The sequence below is a fragment of the Parambassis ranga genome, chromosome 3 (assembly GCF_900634625.1).
Source record: "Parambassis ranga chromosome 3, fParRan2.1, whole genome shotgun sequence".
NCBI lineage: Eukaryota > Metazoa > Chordata > Actinopteri > Ambassidae > Parambassis > Parambassis ranga.
The window spans coordinates 23,037,575-23,054,275 of NC_041024.1; the positions used below are offsets into that span (position 1 = coordinate 23,037,575).

The following is a 16,701-nucleotide window of genomic DNA, read 5'->3' on the forward strand; positions in this document are numbered from 1 at the left end:
AAAAGAAAAAAGAGAAAAAGGAGCTCTCCTGTGTGTTCAGCAAATTAGACGAGGTTCTGGGAGGCAGCAGTTAAACACACATGTTTTCGCACATACTTGTTTCGCACATGTGCGCTGACCCTCTCACACGCTTGTAATTACACACACAGACACCACGCGCAGACATTAATTGATCCCGCTGCAGCACAAGCCGGCAGTAGGGCCAGACGTGAGGAAACTATACTCTGGTCTCTACCCACACACAAATAAATAGGCTACTCTCACCACATTACAGCAATGCACACTTCAATTAGGGAGCAGCTACACAGGCAACATGACTTAAGAATGGCAGACGGCCTTCTCAGTAGAGGAGCAGGCGCAGAGGAGAGGAGTTATCGACACAGTGACATACCATTTCTTTTAATGAGGCGAGTTTCTTTGCATTAATATTAGGTTACACTTAAAAAAACAACACATTTGTTGCATGGTGTTTGGTAAGAAATAGAAGTTCACACAGGTGATGCACTGCCAGAGTTTCTAAGAATATTTTCAGGCTTGTGTTAGTAAACTGTTCTCACCCCAGAGCCATTTTCTCCTATGCTGAATGTGTGTACAGATAAGGTTCAAGAGTCAGAATATCTGCAAAGCATCTTCAGGATGATTTGTTTGCGGTGCATGAATCGATAAGTGACTCTAAAAGCAAAGATGCCCTCAGTCATCTGATGCTTCTGGCCAGTGAAGAAGGAAAAGCTATCGTGTGGCTTTGCTTATAAAGTCAGGCATGAAGTGCAAACACATCTTTTTAGTAAATGCTTCCCAGTGCTCGGATTTACAGTTAGAAGCAAAATTACTAAGTTAAGTTTCAAGAGAGGGTGTGAGAGGTGTTATCAAGAATTTCAGAGTGTCAAACAGACCAGAAAGACACTGGTGGGAGGAGGAAGTGAAAAATTTGGATGGCTGTGGAAAAAATAAACTAGTGAGAGATGTGTATATAGAGTCTAGAACAACTGTCAAGACACTAGTGAATGATTTAGCCAAGTCTGGAACTGAAACGTCACAGAAGGTAGTCAGGTGTGAGACTCCAGCTGCCCAGGAATGGGACAACCAGATGGACAACCTGGAGACAGACTACACTTACTGGAAGCATGGCATTGGGTCAGATGACTTGGCCACCTGACAAAACTGGAGAGATGCTGTGTTTCGGCTCCCACAGTCAAACACGGCGGTGGTGGTATAATGACGTGTGGATGCATCAGTGAGTCTGGAAGTGGAAATCTTGTCAGGGTGGAAGGAATCATGTAACAGACTGAGTATCCTAAAGCAGTTGGCAGCAAAACTAATTTGAAGTGTACGTCTCTTCTAGTGAAGAACTACCTCCAGGAGAGCAAAGTGAACACTAGTGACTGGCCTGCACAAAGCCCTGACTTCATCTAATTAAAAATCTGTGGAGTGTACTAAAGAGCAGGGTCCATGCCAGGAGATCATCAAATCTAGGGAAGCATGAGAGAATGGGCTAGGATTCCTCAGGAGACATGTCTCAAACATGTTGAGAGCTCCACTGAGTGACTCCAGTTATTAAACAAGAAGGATACGACTGACTAATAGCATCAAGGTGGTTATTATTTCGACTTTTTGTGTCATTTTTAAGAATTGGGAAATAATTTAGTGTATTTGAATGAGATCAAATAATGTAAACCTCCCTAAATATAACCGCTATGTTTAGAAATGTTTTAAAATGTGTTAAAATGTCTTTTTTAATCTACTTTACAGAATGTGGGGGAAAGTATGAGGTTTTCATAGAGGGGGTTAATTTTCTTTTTTTTCCTTCAACTGTAAAAACATCCAAACTGCAATTTATTATAGTTGAGGGTTTCATCAGCCATATTTCAGGAGGCTTTATTCATTGATTTTATGAACAAAATATGAAATAAAAAATATTAAATATTGAAAAAAATCTACATTTTGTCTGTTGTATATTTCCCATTCTTGTATTTGTTCACATTCCCTGTGGATTTGTGTGAGTTTGATTTTTTTTTCCCCTCATTGCCAGTGCTGGCAAAGCTGCTGTTTGTTGTCTGGAAAATTGAACCGGTGACGGTGAGATAGGGGGGGAAAACAAAAAACAATTTGTTATCAGAATAATGGCAACCAAACACCTCGATAACACCATGTGACAGTAATTAATGAGGGACATTTTTGCTCATTTAATTTCCTTTTGATTGTTGTGTACCGAGTCAGCATTTCCTAGGACCAAAGGCTTTGTCTTGCAAATAACAACATAGGACCTGATACGAATCAGTGCTCGCTGTAATTTACCTATCAGGGTTTGGGAGCACGGCCCGCGAAAGACTTCCATACAGTCCTCACTGACCTCTGAAGTCTCATGCTTTGCATACCTTTTGAAATCATTGATCCATAAATGGTGACAGGCTATGATATATTGGAATCAATCTAAAATCACTCAGGTATTATACAGTCGCCTAGTCTGTAAACGAAGGAATAAAACCTGCCGAGATTAGTTCGTACCAATCAGCCATTTTACAATAGCTTTTATTAGCTAAGCAGCATTCAAGCACACAAGACTGCTATTTTCACTTAAGCTGGCAGAACAGGAAGCACAGAAACAACCGATTTAGCTGCACATCATTAGATATGCTCTTTAATAAATGCTTAAAACTATCATAAAAAGAAGAGTGATGGGTCTGAAAGTAGCATGAAAAAAATGAAAAGGAGTATAATGTTAGTGACACTGAAGTAATATGATGGTCACTCTGAATCAAATGCATATAAATATATTGAAATGATAGCACTGCTGCTGCTGATGATGATGATGGGTGACATTAAAACACATGAGACTGTAACTCAGAGGAACAAGTCTGGCATAAGAGGGGCAGAGGTGAAACTGTAAAACAGTCAAAATTCCATTAAAAAAGTAAGCACTATGCTAACAGTCTAATTTATTGCTGAGTAATTGAAGTTGATCTTGGCACAAATTGTTGCTGCTAACTACGATGAATTATTCATCATGATTTTTTTTTTTGGAGATGGTGGATGAGGGGGTGGGGGAGTTGGAACTATGCAAATGGTCTAGCACATTAATGCTAGCGTCACAGTGCTTCTGTCCAGCTTTGTCTGTCCTCCCATGGGAATGAATCAGAAATGGTATCAGAATATAAATGCAGATTTTTAAAAGACAGTCTATTTCAGAATAATTTGCACCCTACTAAACAGGCATGGCTGTGTGGAATGCATACGTCTCACTGAAACATCCTTCCCAACAAGGATTCAGAGTCATTTCTGTGCTATCTGTCACCTGGCAGTCAATGGGCTCATCTGTCAGTCTGCCCCCAAACTTTGCCACTGTTACTATGAACATATCAATATATTAGAGCTGTGCAGGGCTTAATCATCTTTTAGTATCTTGGCAAATGAAGACTGTTTCTAATCCCTCTTGTAAAATGTGCCATGTTAATACAAACATAAAAAACAAAACACAAACTTAGCATCAAGTTTCAAATTTCATTTTTTTTTCAAACAACACAACATTCAATTAGTGTAGTAGTGTATTAGTGACCACAATAAACAAATATTGACTACACTTATCCCCTGCAGCTTAGACAGCATCATTCTGTGTGACACTGCTGTCAAGGGGTCCAGCTCCACCCTCATAACAACACTGGCCCTCCTCAGGTCCACAACCAGCTCCTTCATCTTTAGGACGGTAGTTGGGTTTTATGTGTGACCTGCTGGTAGCAATAAACAATAATAAACTTTAATAGTCCGATCCGATTTATTGGCTTAAACTATCAAGTAAATGGTCATACTCATTTCCAGAAGTTTAGATTTTGTCAACTGGTTCCCTGAAATGTAAAAAAAACAAAACAATCCTTGAGTCCAAAATCATGCAAAATATCATGTCACTGTTTAGCTTAACTTAAAGGGCTAGTGTGTATGAAACCATACAAATATATTATTTAACACTTGTTTAAAAGAGTAGAAAATTCGGCTTGGAATCAGTATCGGCAGATATTAAATATTGTGGTATCGGACATGAAAACTGGTATCGTGCCATCCCTACCTGCTGGGTCTTTTTGTTTGTTTGTTTTTTATACATACACTGAAGAGATAATATGGAACAATTTATTTAGCAATTACAGCTTATGATACCGTTTAGTACCAAGTCAGCTTCTGAAGCTGCAGCCAGCAGCTGCTATAAAGAATGGAAACTTAGGAAAACTAAGAAGAGGCTGCACAAATATAATAATAATTAATTTTTAAAAATAAATTATTATGATTACACAAACTCTGTTAGATCCACATGTTAGATTGCTGCTTTTGTACAAATCAAAATCAAATGATCCCTTCTTATTTAACTAGATACATTTTAATAAAACTGTACACACACACACAAAAATCATTAAAATTCCACTTCATTAACACATCTTTGCAACTAAGGTGTTGTCAAACATTGATGAATTAGGTCTAGAAACTTCCTGTTTCACCTGAAAAATGTAACACAAAGTGTTGTATCAGGGGGACTGTATTATCAACCAAATGTTGATTTCCATGGGGACGTGCTACCCATTCACACATGTGGCTCACAGCAGGAGTGCAGGTCAGGAGTTGGGAATAATGACTGTTTTATTGTATTACCATTGAAACCACATAAATAAATGTGGTTTAATAAATACACAGCACCTAAACAGAATGTTTGCCATGAACAGTGTTAACAATTGTATTTGAACAGCACATGCAGGCATGTGATCAGGCAGTGGTTTAGCGAGTGTTTGATTTGTTTTGCTTGGCTATTAACTGAATTATTCAATCATGGGGAACCCAAGATTAAAATTTAATTAAGTGCATGACCCTAACTAAAGTCAGTGGAGTTTGTTATATTACCAGAAAGAGTGTGTTTTCCATGTTTCCAGTCTTTACGCTTTGCTAAGCTAAGCACTGCCTGGTTTCCTCAGACATGTTCATTCATTAATTATGATCACTTGTTTTACAAATATCACACGCATGTTTTAGCTAATCTTACTCCGTGTATTTACTATCTAAAGCATTCAGCTTTAGTCTGCTCTGCCTCTCATACTGTACCTCCACAGGCTTGCCCACTTTACATTTTGAATCTCAGACCTGTGCCCTTTGAACAGACCACTCATACCTGAGGCCTCTGCCTCTCAGGCCCATTTCGTCAGTCTGTCTGCCAGCACTGTGCACATTTGTACAGCAGCCTCCAGAGATCTGGGTATGGAAATAAAACTGTATGTATTTTTTTTTAAAGTCTTTGATCATTACTACACCACTGAACCACATTACGTGGACCTTTTCTTCTTATTGGTTTACCCTTAGGGACCCTTACACTATTAGACTACAATAACGAAATGTACAGTTCTTAATGTACAAAGTAAGCAAATATTAGATTGCATGATATAATTAACTGGTTCCTTAGACTGTTCTGTAAAATGAGCATGTGTTAAAATAGAAATGTGCATGTAATGTGAGGGGGATCAGTTTCTCACTGTATGAAAGATACATTTTTACAATTAGCTCGGTGACCCTGCAGAACAAGGGGAGGAAGCATTGTGGCGTTTCAGGTGTCACATTTGTCCTCAGAACCACAATGCATTGCATAAAATTTCTATACATGTGATCCCCACTGTCTAATCATCATTGGGTCAAGAGGCTGATGCTCTCTGCCTTCAGGATTCAGCTTTTAACGTTCCTGTTTGATGAAGCTGACAGTTAGTGTCCACAGTTTGATAGGGCCTAAAGTTAGAACTATAGTCGTTTTTTTCCGAGTATGTCTACAAAGGTCAGCTGTAGCAGACTCAGCTAACCCATAGCCATCTCAGCCATGCTGCTAATAGGCCAACAGTGCTGGAGAACCCCAACATGATTTACTGACCAGTTCCTTCTCACCTCTCCTCAGGCTGACTTTTTATATTTTTATATTTTATCTGATTAACTGTGTGACTTTTCTCCATCTCTCCTGTAGATGTTTGCTTGTTTCTCTGCATCTTTCTGCAGGTCTCTCGATGTTGGCCTATATCCCCAGTCCTCTGACCTGCCCAGTGTTTACTGTCCACACCTCTCTGTCTTGAGCAAACTACTTACTTAAATGATTCCTGCTCACAGATATTGATATAAGCAATAATCTTGCCTAGTAATAGCAATAACCTGTAACCTGCTATGTTTTTGTTCACCGCAATGTGCGCTGCATGTTTGTCCTTGTCTTCTTTCCTATCCTCTTCTCCTCCTTTACCTCAGCAGGAGTGCCCCCCAAGATTTCTTCCTCCTGAAGGGGAGTTTTTCCTACTACTGTTGCCTTAACTGCTTGCTCAGTGGTTGGGCTCTGGATTTTCTTAAAGCACCTTGATGCAATTTTGTGAACGATACTTTGTATCAAAGACGATGTTTAAACAAAAAATGTGCGAGTGTGTTGAAGGCTGCCGTAGCAAACAGAAGGAATGTGTTGCCCACATAGATGCACTTCTTCCTACGATCTTGGGTCATTAGGTGACTTTTACAGCTTTAGTAGTCTTTCAAATTAAAAGTGGTCATTTGAAGAGGCAATTGTTTTGAAAGGTGACAAATGGAAATAGCCACTTGACATAAATAATGAAAAGCTTTTAAAGTTGAGGTTAAGCACTGATGGATTGCGGGTCATGGCTGAATCAGGACTGTGTCAAACCATTTGCAACGTGATGTAACTGCAGGTCGGAACTGTTTGACTCACTGCATGAGTATGAACTGTACCATCTTATCACAGCATTGCAAATCATAGCGGATGTACATGAGCATAAAAGGCTGCACAAAAGTGAAAAGTGGATGGCTGGATATACATAATTCTCTTTTGTGAATACCACTTCAGGTTTGTTTAGCTATGATGCAAGCTTGGCTGAAAAAAAAAAAAAACAAACTTCATGGTGTTGCTGTTGCACCCCCCTCTGTTGCATTCTCACGCCTGCAGCCTATAAACGTGTCTAATGAAAAGACTATTCATTTAACTCTTTGAGCAAAGTGCATTTTAACTTTAGCAAAAAAACAAACCAAACACAAAAATCTTCCTTCAGACAACAACACAAACACTTAGAAGCAATTTCTGCTCTGCCGCCCTTCAACTTCCCCTGCTGTGATACCTAAAGCCGGGCATACACTGCGTTTTTTGGTCCGATTTTGACACACATTTTGAGTCGTATGATTTTTTTTTGGTCGGGCTGAATTTCAGCTTTGTTGTGCATCTTTAATCGGGCAGTGTACTAGAGTTCACAAGAGGCGATTAACATCGCACGAACGGCAATCGGATGATCGGTTGAATTTCTGACATGTTTGATATTTTTGTCGCCCCTCATGAGAGTATCGCACAGTTTAAGCAGAGATATGGGCCGAAATCGTTTTTTCCCCCACTGCGCATGCGTTTGCCGAACACGCTCGACGTTACTGCACCTACACGAAATTGTTTCAGATGATAACAAACATGGCGGCGCCCACACGGCGTTGGACAGAATTGATGGGGGTTATATTTGATGAGCTGAGGCAGCAACACACAGCACAGATTGTGACTGACTTAGATTTTTCCCTTGAAACAGAAACAGCTCCGGGTTAGACATGTTTAGTTTCTGGTTCAATGTGATCACCTGAGCACCTGAATTCGCGTGTAGTGTGAGCAGTGACGTCGCAGCCGACCATTGCACCGCACAGTGTGAGCTTTGACTTGACATCGCATGTGTTTTATTCATACTGTGTGAGTTGGTGTTAAACACAGACTTCCCCAAAATCGCACAGTGTATTGGAGGCTTAAGTATAGCTGTGGCTCAGGTGGTATAGTGGTTATCCACTAAACATGACGTCAGCAGTTTGATCCCTTACCCTGGTTGTGTGCCTATGCCTCCACAGGCAAGACAGTTATACTAAGTTGCCCCCTGTGGTTGCACTATTGGTGTGCGTGTGAAGTAGTATAAAGGACTTTGTTTAGGTAGAAAAGCACTATATAAATACAGACAATTACCTGTGTAGTCATTTGACATAGAGAGTGCATAGTTATATGAATTGCACTTAAACAACATAACATTTAAAATCTCCATCAAACTTGTTTTAGTGACCAAAACATCTCAAAAGTGACTGAGCAGCACTACCAAAGAGACAATGATCAGTGCACATCTATGAAGTTGGAATTTACAAGCCCAGCCTAACCAGCCTAACCAATAACTGAATGAAAGAACATCAGAATGAATCATTTTTAAATCAGTACATTTTAAAATCTGTTTCACATAGCAGTTACAGCTCGGCACCAAATCAGATGAGCAATAACATTTTTGGCCAATTACTTCCATCCAAAAATACATAACTATCCAAAATTCTGGAAACTGTTCATTTCACTAATTGATTTCCTAAATAGTTAAAATTCATTGTAAGGCATGTATTCTGTGTATGCTCTAAACTAAAAGCTCACCCTATCCTCACCTTTGTGTGCGTGTTTTTAAGGCTTTTACCACTTTGTACATTACTGAACATGACAGATTATTATTACCATATTAACTTCACTACAACTGCCTTTAACAAACAGGCCAACTCGGAGAACGCTGGCATCCTCACTTGGCATCCGCAGCGAATTTGGATTTGGATGCAAATCCGAACTGGTCTGTGTCACAGAACAGGAAGAAGGCACTGCTCTGCTGGAACAAATGATGCTAAAGCTTTCAGAGTCTCTGGCAATGACAGATGGTGGAAGGAGTGAAAAGTCTATTTAAAAAAAAAATCACTTCTGTCATGTTTATCTGCTGTAAAGCCAGACAGAGGGAGTGCAGACGGTTAATGACGGTATAACAAGACTTTGAGATGTAATGAAAAATACGCTAATATCACAAAGGGTGCTGTGTAAAGGGCTTTTTAGTGTCATAGATATTTAACGTAACTCAACCAAATGACTAATCCCCGTCAGCACCAAAGCTTCTACACCTTCATACGATTGCTTACATTTACTTTTTATAGTGCTCACACTGCTGTCGGTGTTTGAGCAGACAGTGACTGCCACTTTTTTCAACCTTAGGCACGAACGTCAGGCTTTGTTTTCATGAATGTTTTCACCATTATACAAAGACGCATCAAACACATATTCCATTTAGTTTAAATTTGTTCAGCTGTTGTTCATCTCATTCAACCTTACCGAGCATCTCTGAGCAACTCCTCCATCACTGTGACAGTAAAGGCTAACTATTGCACAGCACATTTGACGGTATCTAAAGCTGAGAATCAGGTTTTCTACAAACTGAAATTGGAAAAACGGTGAAATTCACCACCAATGATGAAGATACCCTCAGAGAAAATATCACTTCAAATTGAAGCCAACCAAATAAGCAATCAGAAATGCCCCCAGAATGGAAATAATTGCAACAATATAAAGGTGCAGACATTTACATTGTGGGGCTCCTTAATGAACCGTCTACACAGAATACACAAAAAGCAATTCACTGCTGTGAAATTCAGAGGTGAGAACTCCCTTATAAAGCCAGTGTCTCTTGATAATTAGCTAAACTTCTATGTTGATTTATTTTTTATTTTTGTATGAGAGCAAAAGCATTGCAATAAAATGAGCCAAAAAGAGTCTTTACACTGGGTTTGTGCAGGCTAACTCTTTGCGTAGCTGCTTGTGCAGAGAAGACCAAAGTATGTGCTATTTATGCTCTTTGAAGGAGCAAATGGATGCAGACTGTTTCATCTCAACAAACAAAAGATGAGTAACATATGCAGATAACGGGCTTCCCTCACCGCCATCTGTCTGGATATGAAATGGTATTTGGCAAACCCGAACGCACAATGTACAGTATGTGGGTGCGTAGCAAAGTCTATGCTTGATACATGGAGCTAAACTGTGACGCTCTCTCTAAAAAAACACAGCTGATTATTGTTTGTGCATGTGTGGATTTATGTCTCTCTCCCTCTCTCTCTCCCTGTGTGTGCGTGTGTGTTGGGTTTAGATGTGAGAACATCAGAAATCTGTGTAGGATCAACTGACACACTTCGTGATTGAAGCCAGCTGTTTCTCTTCATTAACCAAAAATCCCATGCTCTCTCTCTCTCTCTCTCTCTCTCTCTCACACACACACACACAAGTGTGTATGGCTATCTTTGAAAGTACTCACTTACTCCAAACCTCGACTAAAGCCACATTATAAGACAAAGCGGACACAAATATTCTATCTTTAATTCTAAAACCCAGTTTTAAATAACACACAACCTATTATTTGATTCGATTTGATTTTATTGTGTTGCCATACTGTTTCATTTGATGTTTCATGTATTGTTCTGCTGCATTTAGTTACTACTATGTTATTGATTAAAATGTGATTTAAATATTATGTGGCTTTTTTTAAAAAAAAATTGGCACAGTTAATAATAACCATTGTTTAATGGTACAATCACATACACTGTGGAAATAATAACATAACATTAAAGACTGTTGCTGTGTCTCTGGCTCTCACCATCCATTTAATTAGATTCACCTGTTCAACTGCTCATTAAGAGAAAAATCCAATCAGCCAATCAGAAGGCAGCAACTCCCTGCATAAGATGACCTGCTGAAATTCAAAGTAGCATACAGAATGGGGAGGGGTGATGTCATTTGCCACTTCATTAGGTCCACCTGTTGAACTGCTTGTTAATCTAATCAGCCAATCAGATGGCAGCATCTCAGTGCATGTAGACATGGTGAAGTTCAAAGTGTGGAGGAACGGTGACTGAAGTGAATTTTTGGCATGGTTGTCAGTCTGAGTGTTTCAAAAACTGCTGTTCTGACAGAAAGCGTGAATTTTAAACACATTTGAATTGGAATTGTATTTCCTGCCTGCAGAATGTGATTTATGCAGTAAAATATTGATTTTGTGCAGACTGACATGAATCATTTTCATGATGGTCAGCATGACGACCTAGATTTTTTTTCGCCCAAGTACTCTTAACCAGTTGTGTTTCAATGCCTAACCCCAACTCCGAGTTTAAAACAAGTTGGCAATGACACTTTCAACAGTCATGAAGCACTTTAAATAAACTCACAGTGGCATACGAGGGACATGTACCTTAAGATGTGCTGCTTGGAGCCATCCACAGCTGTATTACCACAGACGTTTGACACTTTACACTGTGACGCACTGGCTGACTTATACATGGGCACCAAAAAGTGACAGCTTCACAAAATAAGATTTACGATAGCGTGCACAAAACAATACATCATATTACATTTCCATGGCATGACACTGTGTTGGGCTTTCACACAGAAAGGCTGTGTCCAAAATCACTCCCTAATCACTATATGGTACCTTATACGGTCCTTAATATATCCCACAATGCATCATGAAAAGTAGCGTCCAATCAATGGTCACTACAATTAGCAATATGTACCATCATGCATTGCATAACAAAAGTTATGTTACCTGTCTTACACATGTAATGATCAAGGAATGTAACATGACTAATGTTTGCCATAAAATATTTATTGGGCTATAACTGCACAAATTATAATTGTGGCAAGAGTTTTTTTAGGCAGCAGAGATCAGCACATTTTACATGCGACAGCAATGACGTAATTAATGGCGACAGAAAATGGTTAATGGTTGGTTAAGATAACTATGAGGATAAAAAAAGAAAAAATGGTGGGGTTTTTTTGGTCCAAAAGAGAAGGGTGTAGAGATAGAAAGAGAACTTGTGTGTGACTAATCAAATTTATCAGTTAACTAATTAACCAAATTAATCATTTCATTTATCACTGTGCCAGCAGGACTCAAAGAACAGTCTCGTACAGGCTGCTTCAGAGGGGAAGGGAGAACCTTTTGGGAAAATTAATGGGGCACTCACTTGGTGCTCTTATAGTTTGGCACAGCATTAAACGACTTGTGAAAATGAGGGGCACGGGATATCAAAGTCAAGGTCTGCGACAGAGGACTACTACTACATATTCTTTCTTGAAATGAAGCACAAGAATTCATGGTAAAAAACAACGTCCTTATGAAAAAAAAGCCACATTTGGTCAATAATTCATCCGCCAGACATGACACATGGTTATGTTTATGCTAACGTAACATACGATCATATTGCACACCGCCATCCGAACAAGGACGCAGACACAAAGGTGCAACACCACGAGCTGTTTTGCTTTTACCCTGTGTTAGGTGTTGTTTTTGTAGATTTGGCATACAAAATCTTGAGGTTAAGCATTAAAAACAAGGTGATGGGTTAAGTAATGATCATTTTATGCACTGTAAAACACATTTTACAAGGAAAACTTCTCCTGTTGCACGGTCGCCACCATCAGGACGATATGCGGCCTGGTGAATAAGCACTCATTCTGTTTTCAAGGACTGAAATGTTGACTTCATGTGACCTTTTCCTGGTGAGGATGGGGGTATGACTTTTATACATCTTTCACCCGACAATAAACTCCAGCCATGTCAAAGCTCAGTGCCACTTGTGGATCGCATCACAAACACAGGAAAATAAAAAAAAAATCTCACATATCGCAGTCTCACACACAAGTCTGTCCCTCAAAGGATCATGTCAGAACCTTTCTCTCTCAGCCTTAAACTGTGCCTCCACTCAAACTAAATCCCTGGAGTGAGAGGGAAAATAAGAAAGTAAGAGAGCAAGGGAGACAGAGGAAGGGAAAGTGCGACAGAGAGACAGACAGAGAGAATGAGATGGGATTACAGGGATAATGCGAGCAGATGGAGGGAGGTCGAGGCTTCAGCAGGACTCTCCACTCCAAACGGATTAAAAGACTTCAACCGAGCCACCAACACCCAAACGGACGCCGCGTTCCTCACGCTTGAGACACCTCGCCCCCTCCTCCTCCTCCTCCTCCTCCTCCTCCTCCTACTACAACTACTACTACTGCCCACTGCTAAGCCTGGAAATGAAAACTTGCTACCTTTCAACCTGAAGCAGTTAGGTCATCTATTACAACCCCCTCCAGTCAAACTCATAAAAAGGTCAGGCTTTCAGGATTTTTTAAAACCCATCCATTTACGCTGATCCTACTCTTAAAACTTTGTACAAAAAATAAAAAAACATGCATCCTGTTACAGCAAAACACAACCAAATTTAGATATAGACAGAGCGATGACACGGTCAAGACTCAGTCATCCAAAGGAGCACCGGTCAGAGAGGGATTTGTCCGCATGAGGACAATATGTGATTCCTCTTTAATCTTCAAATACACTAAGCCATTTACACTTCAATCCCCATTCTACCAGACTGGATCACACATTAAAATGCACTTTCTGTACACTAAAACCTCATAGAAATCACACTCCTGTCATGGCGTTTATATATCTTTTTAAATCTGGAAACAAAAACGCCGTTTTGTTTTGTTCTTATTCACCAATATGCTTAAAAACTGCTATTATACCATCTGTCTCCTGCGTGCTGAAAAAACAAAAACAAATAAAACCTGCCAGAAAAGATGAAACTGCTTAAACTTTTGACAAGAGTGCACAGAAAAAACACAATCTCCTAACGCACTGCTGGATTTGTACTCTCACTTTAATTATAAAGAATCTGGATACCTGCCTACAAACAAAACAAACCCTGAGTGAAAATGGATACAAAAAAAGAGCCTCCTTCTAAAAACAAAATACTCATCACATGCATCTCTCAGAAGACATTATGCAACTAGAAGGCAGGGTGTCGCATTTAACCGCTAAAACTGTTACAGTTTCTATCAATGCTCATTTGTTTTAAAAGGAAATTCCAAGGGACAACTCGCCAAGATTGCATGTAGCTATACTGTGAGAGTGGATCAGCACTGTGTGCCAAGAGCAGCCTCAGCTTCTTTTCTGCTTCAGGATGGCTCACATTACCGAGTCCAATAGGTCACATTGATTGGGTCACTCCTCCAGTCAAATACTGTTAACTGGTCTTAATGGAACAAGTGTTTTTCCAGTAAACCCACACAGACAGACAAAACAAAAATAATCGGTGTACACTGCTGTTTGTACAAGAAATATCAACATGTTTCTCCTCTCGTCCCACACTGTGAATGCTCTTAAGACTCTACATTACAATGTAAAGATGGCATATTATGGTGCTATATAAATACATTCAAATTGAACGGGATTGAATTAAATGCTGCCTTAGTTCTCTGTGTCACGGTCCATTAGCCCAGAGTTTCATTCCTTTACATACGCACTTATAAATGGGACTGTAGCTACACTCGCTCTTTCTCTCTCTGTTCTGGTCTGGCTCTTTTATCCTCAGGTGATAATTAACCTGTTGGTATGATGGCCGTTACATGCCTTGCCTCTCTCCTGGCATCCCAGCAGCTGTTGCTGCTGGCAGCAGTAGCAGCAGACACATCCACGCTGCCCTAATTTATCTAAGCACATGAATCATCATCAACGCTGATGAATGTCACTCAGTTTAACCTCCAATGTAAGCACGGGGCACTTTGACACAGCCAGACTTCCCCAAAGGACAAGTTTATATCATATAATGCTGGATAGTGCCTAGATGTGGTGGTCTCCTGGGAACACTGCTTAGATGTTACCACAGCAATAGGATCCCAGGTATGAATCTATTAGAGATCTGGTGGGTTTTTCCTCACACCTTAGCTGGACTATAGGACCAGGTATCTGACCCCAGGATGCTGCACAGTGGCTGATCCCATTGGTTGAGATTCCAAGATCAAATAAATTCAACACAGTTACATCTTTATATTTCCTTTTCTTTATTACTACAGTAGACAAAGTATATCTTGTTCAGTGGATTCAAAATTAGAGCTGAGGGACCACTGGAGCCCTAGTGGGAAGTTTTAGAAAAGAGAAATCACTTTGCAGCAGCACTGAGCCAGAAGTTTATCAGTGTCACACCTCATTGTTTGGCTCTGTACCCTGTTTATATGTACAGTCCCCCTGAGGCGATATCATACCTGGATCAACTGTAAGTGAAGTGTAAAGGCGCGCTCCGTGCGTATTTACGCACGCAATTCACACAAACAGGACACAGTCAGCTTTGTGCCACAAACATCTCAAAACAAAAGAAAACACATGTTGTGACACTGTAGCAAGATTTAATATGCATGATGTTTTCTGCTCACCTCGCCGCGCAGGGAACGCACACAAACCGTCCTGTTCAATTACTGTCTCTCTCTCTCTCTCTCTCGGCGTGGCTCTCTTACACACACACACACACACACACACACACACACAGCAGGTCCCTCACTCACACACGTGTGATTCATCTCTCTCTCTCACCTCTTTTATCCTGCACTTTGACGGTGATCTCCACCAGAGGCTCAGTCTCTCGATCCAGTCTCCGTAATATGACTATATCCCCGTTGTCCCGGCTCACGCTGACCGGGGAGCTCTCCAAGTCGGGCTCTACCAGCTCAAACGTGGCCGACTGGAACCTCGTCGGGTTCAGGTTCATCACCACTGAACCGATCCCTGCATCCTCTGACACGTTGATAAAAACTGGAGTGTCTGATTCCGGTACTGATCTGGACCGCCTCGCTGGAACTTTGTTTAGAGATTTCGTTTTCCATTTCCCTGGTTGGGGGTTCGGTGAAAGTACCACGGGCCACTGCCGTGGATTTATTTCCACTGCGATGCTTTGACTTGTCCGAGGTGGCCACCCGCGGTCCCGGGCAAACACTTTAAATTTAATCGGTTCCTCCAGACCCAGGATGGAGTCAACAAGAAGGATGTCGCCGGTTTTGGGTACCGCGTAGAAACTCCCGTTTTTGGGCAGAGCAAAGTAGATGAGCTCGGCATTTTTGCCGCTGTCATCGTCCCGCGCGGTGACCGTGTAGATCGCCGTGCGGAGCGCAGTGGCATCATCCAGGCTCAGTTTCACGTTGGCACCGGGAAAAGTGGGCTGGTGGTCATTGGTATCCAAAACGTCCACTTTGATGGACGCCACCTCAGTGACTAGTGAAGACTCGTCTTCCTCCTCCAGGGAGAGTTCCGCGCATTGCCCGCAACACAAACCCAGACCCAGTGCGTATTCAGCCCGCTCCTCTCTGTCCAAAACACCAGAGGTTTTCAATAAAATATGTCCCCGTTTGTGGTGCGCAAAGACACGAAAATTCTCGCTCCCTTCTCCCAGGAGTTTGAAGTGCGCTGCCGCTGAGTCGGACTCCCCGGCACCGCACAACCTTTGCGAGTTGAACCGCTTTAACGGGACGCTCAGCCCGTTGACCCGGGAGCCCGGAGACGAGTTCTCAAATACATGGCCGTGGAAGAACGGCACTTGCTCCACGGTTCTGTTCCCGAAAGCGCATGAAATCAAAAAAGGTACAATTGCGACCAAAAGCATGTCTGGTTATCTCTTTGGCTCCACTGCACTAAAGCGCTAGCGTCTCACTGAAATCCATGTGTGCATCTGTCCCCTGGGCATTTGTCTCCTCTTCCCCGTAATGATCCAAAAGTTAGTACTAAATAGAAAACGCAGACGTCTCCAAAAAGACTCCAACACGAGGCAGAAGAACTTTGCTTGTGTGCGTCTATGTTGTGCGTCCTCCGCGTCTCCTGCCCTCCTCTGTCGGCTCTCTCCAGCAGCGCTTTCTGTCTGTGCGCGTTCCAGGAAAAAAAAATGCTTCTTACAGCTCGAGTGCGCGCTTACCTCCGTACGCTTCCTCGCTCTCTCTCTTGCGTGCGCTCGTTCCGACTGATCTGGCACGGACAACGCACTTAATCCGCGACTTGCTGCAAAGTGTGCGCATCTTTACACCGA

General features: G+C 41.3%; 1 protein-coding gene across 1 annotated transcript in view; it reads right to left on the bottom strand.

Annotated features, from left to right (window-relative positions):
- The window catches only part of LOC114433466 (neural-cadherin), a 233,782-nt gene extending 217,468 nt beyond the window's left edge, over positions 1 to 16,314 (bottom strand). The window contains 1 exon segment of the mRNA XM_075353396.1: positions 15,222 to 16,314. Within this exon segment, the coding sequence (XP_075209511.1) occupies positions 15,222 to 16,284 (1,063 nt within the window). The 5' untranslated portion in view covers positions 16,285 to 16,314.
- Positions 16,315 to 16,701: the final 387 nt, after the last annotated feature.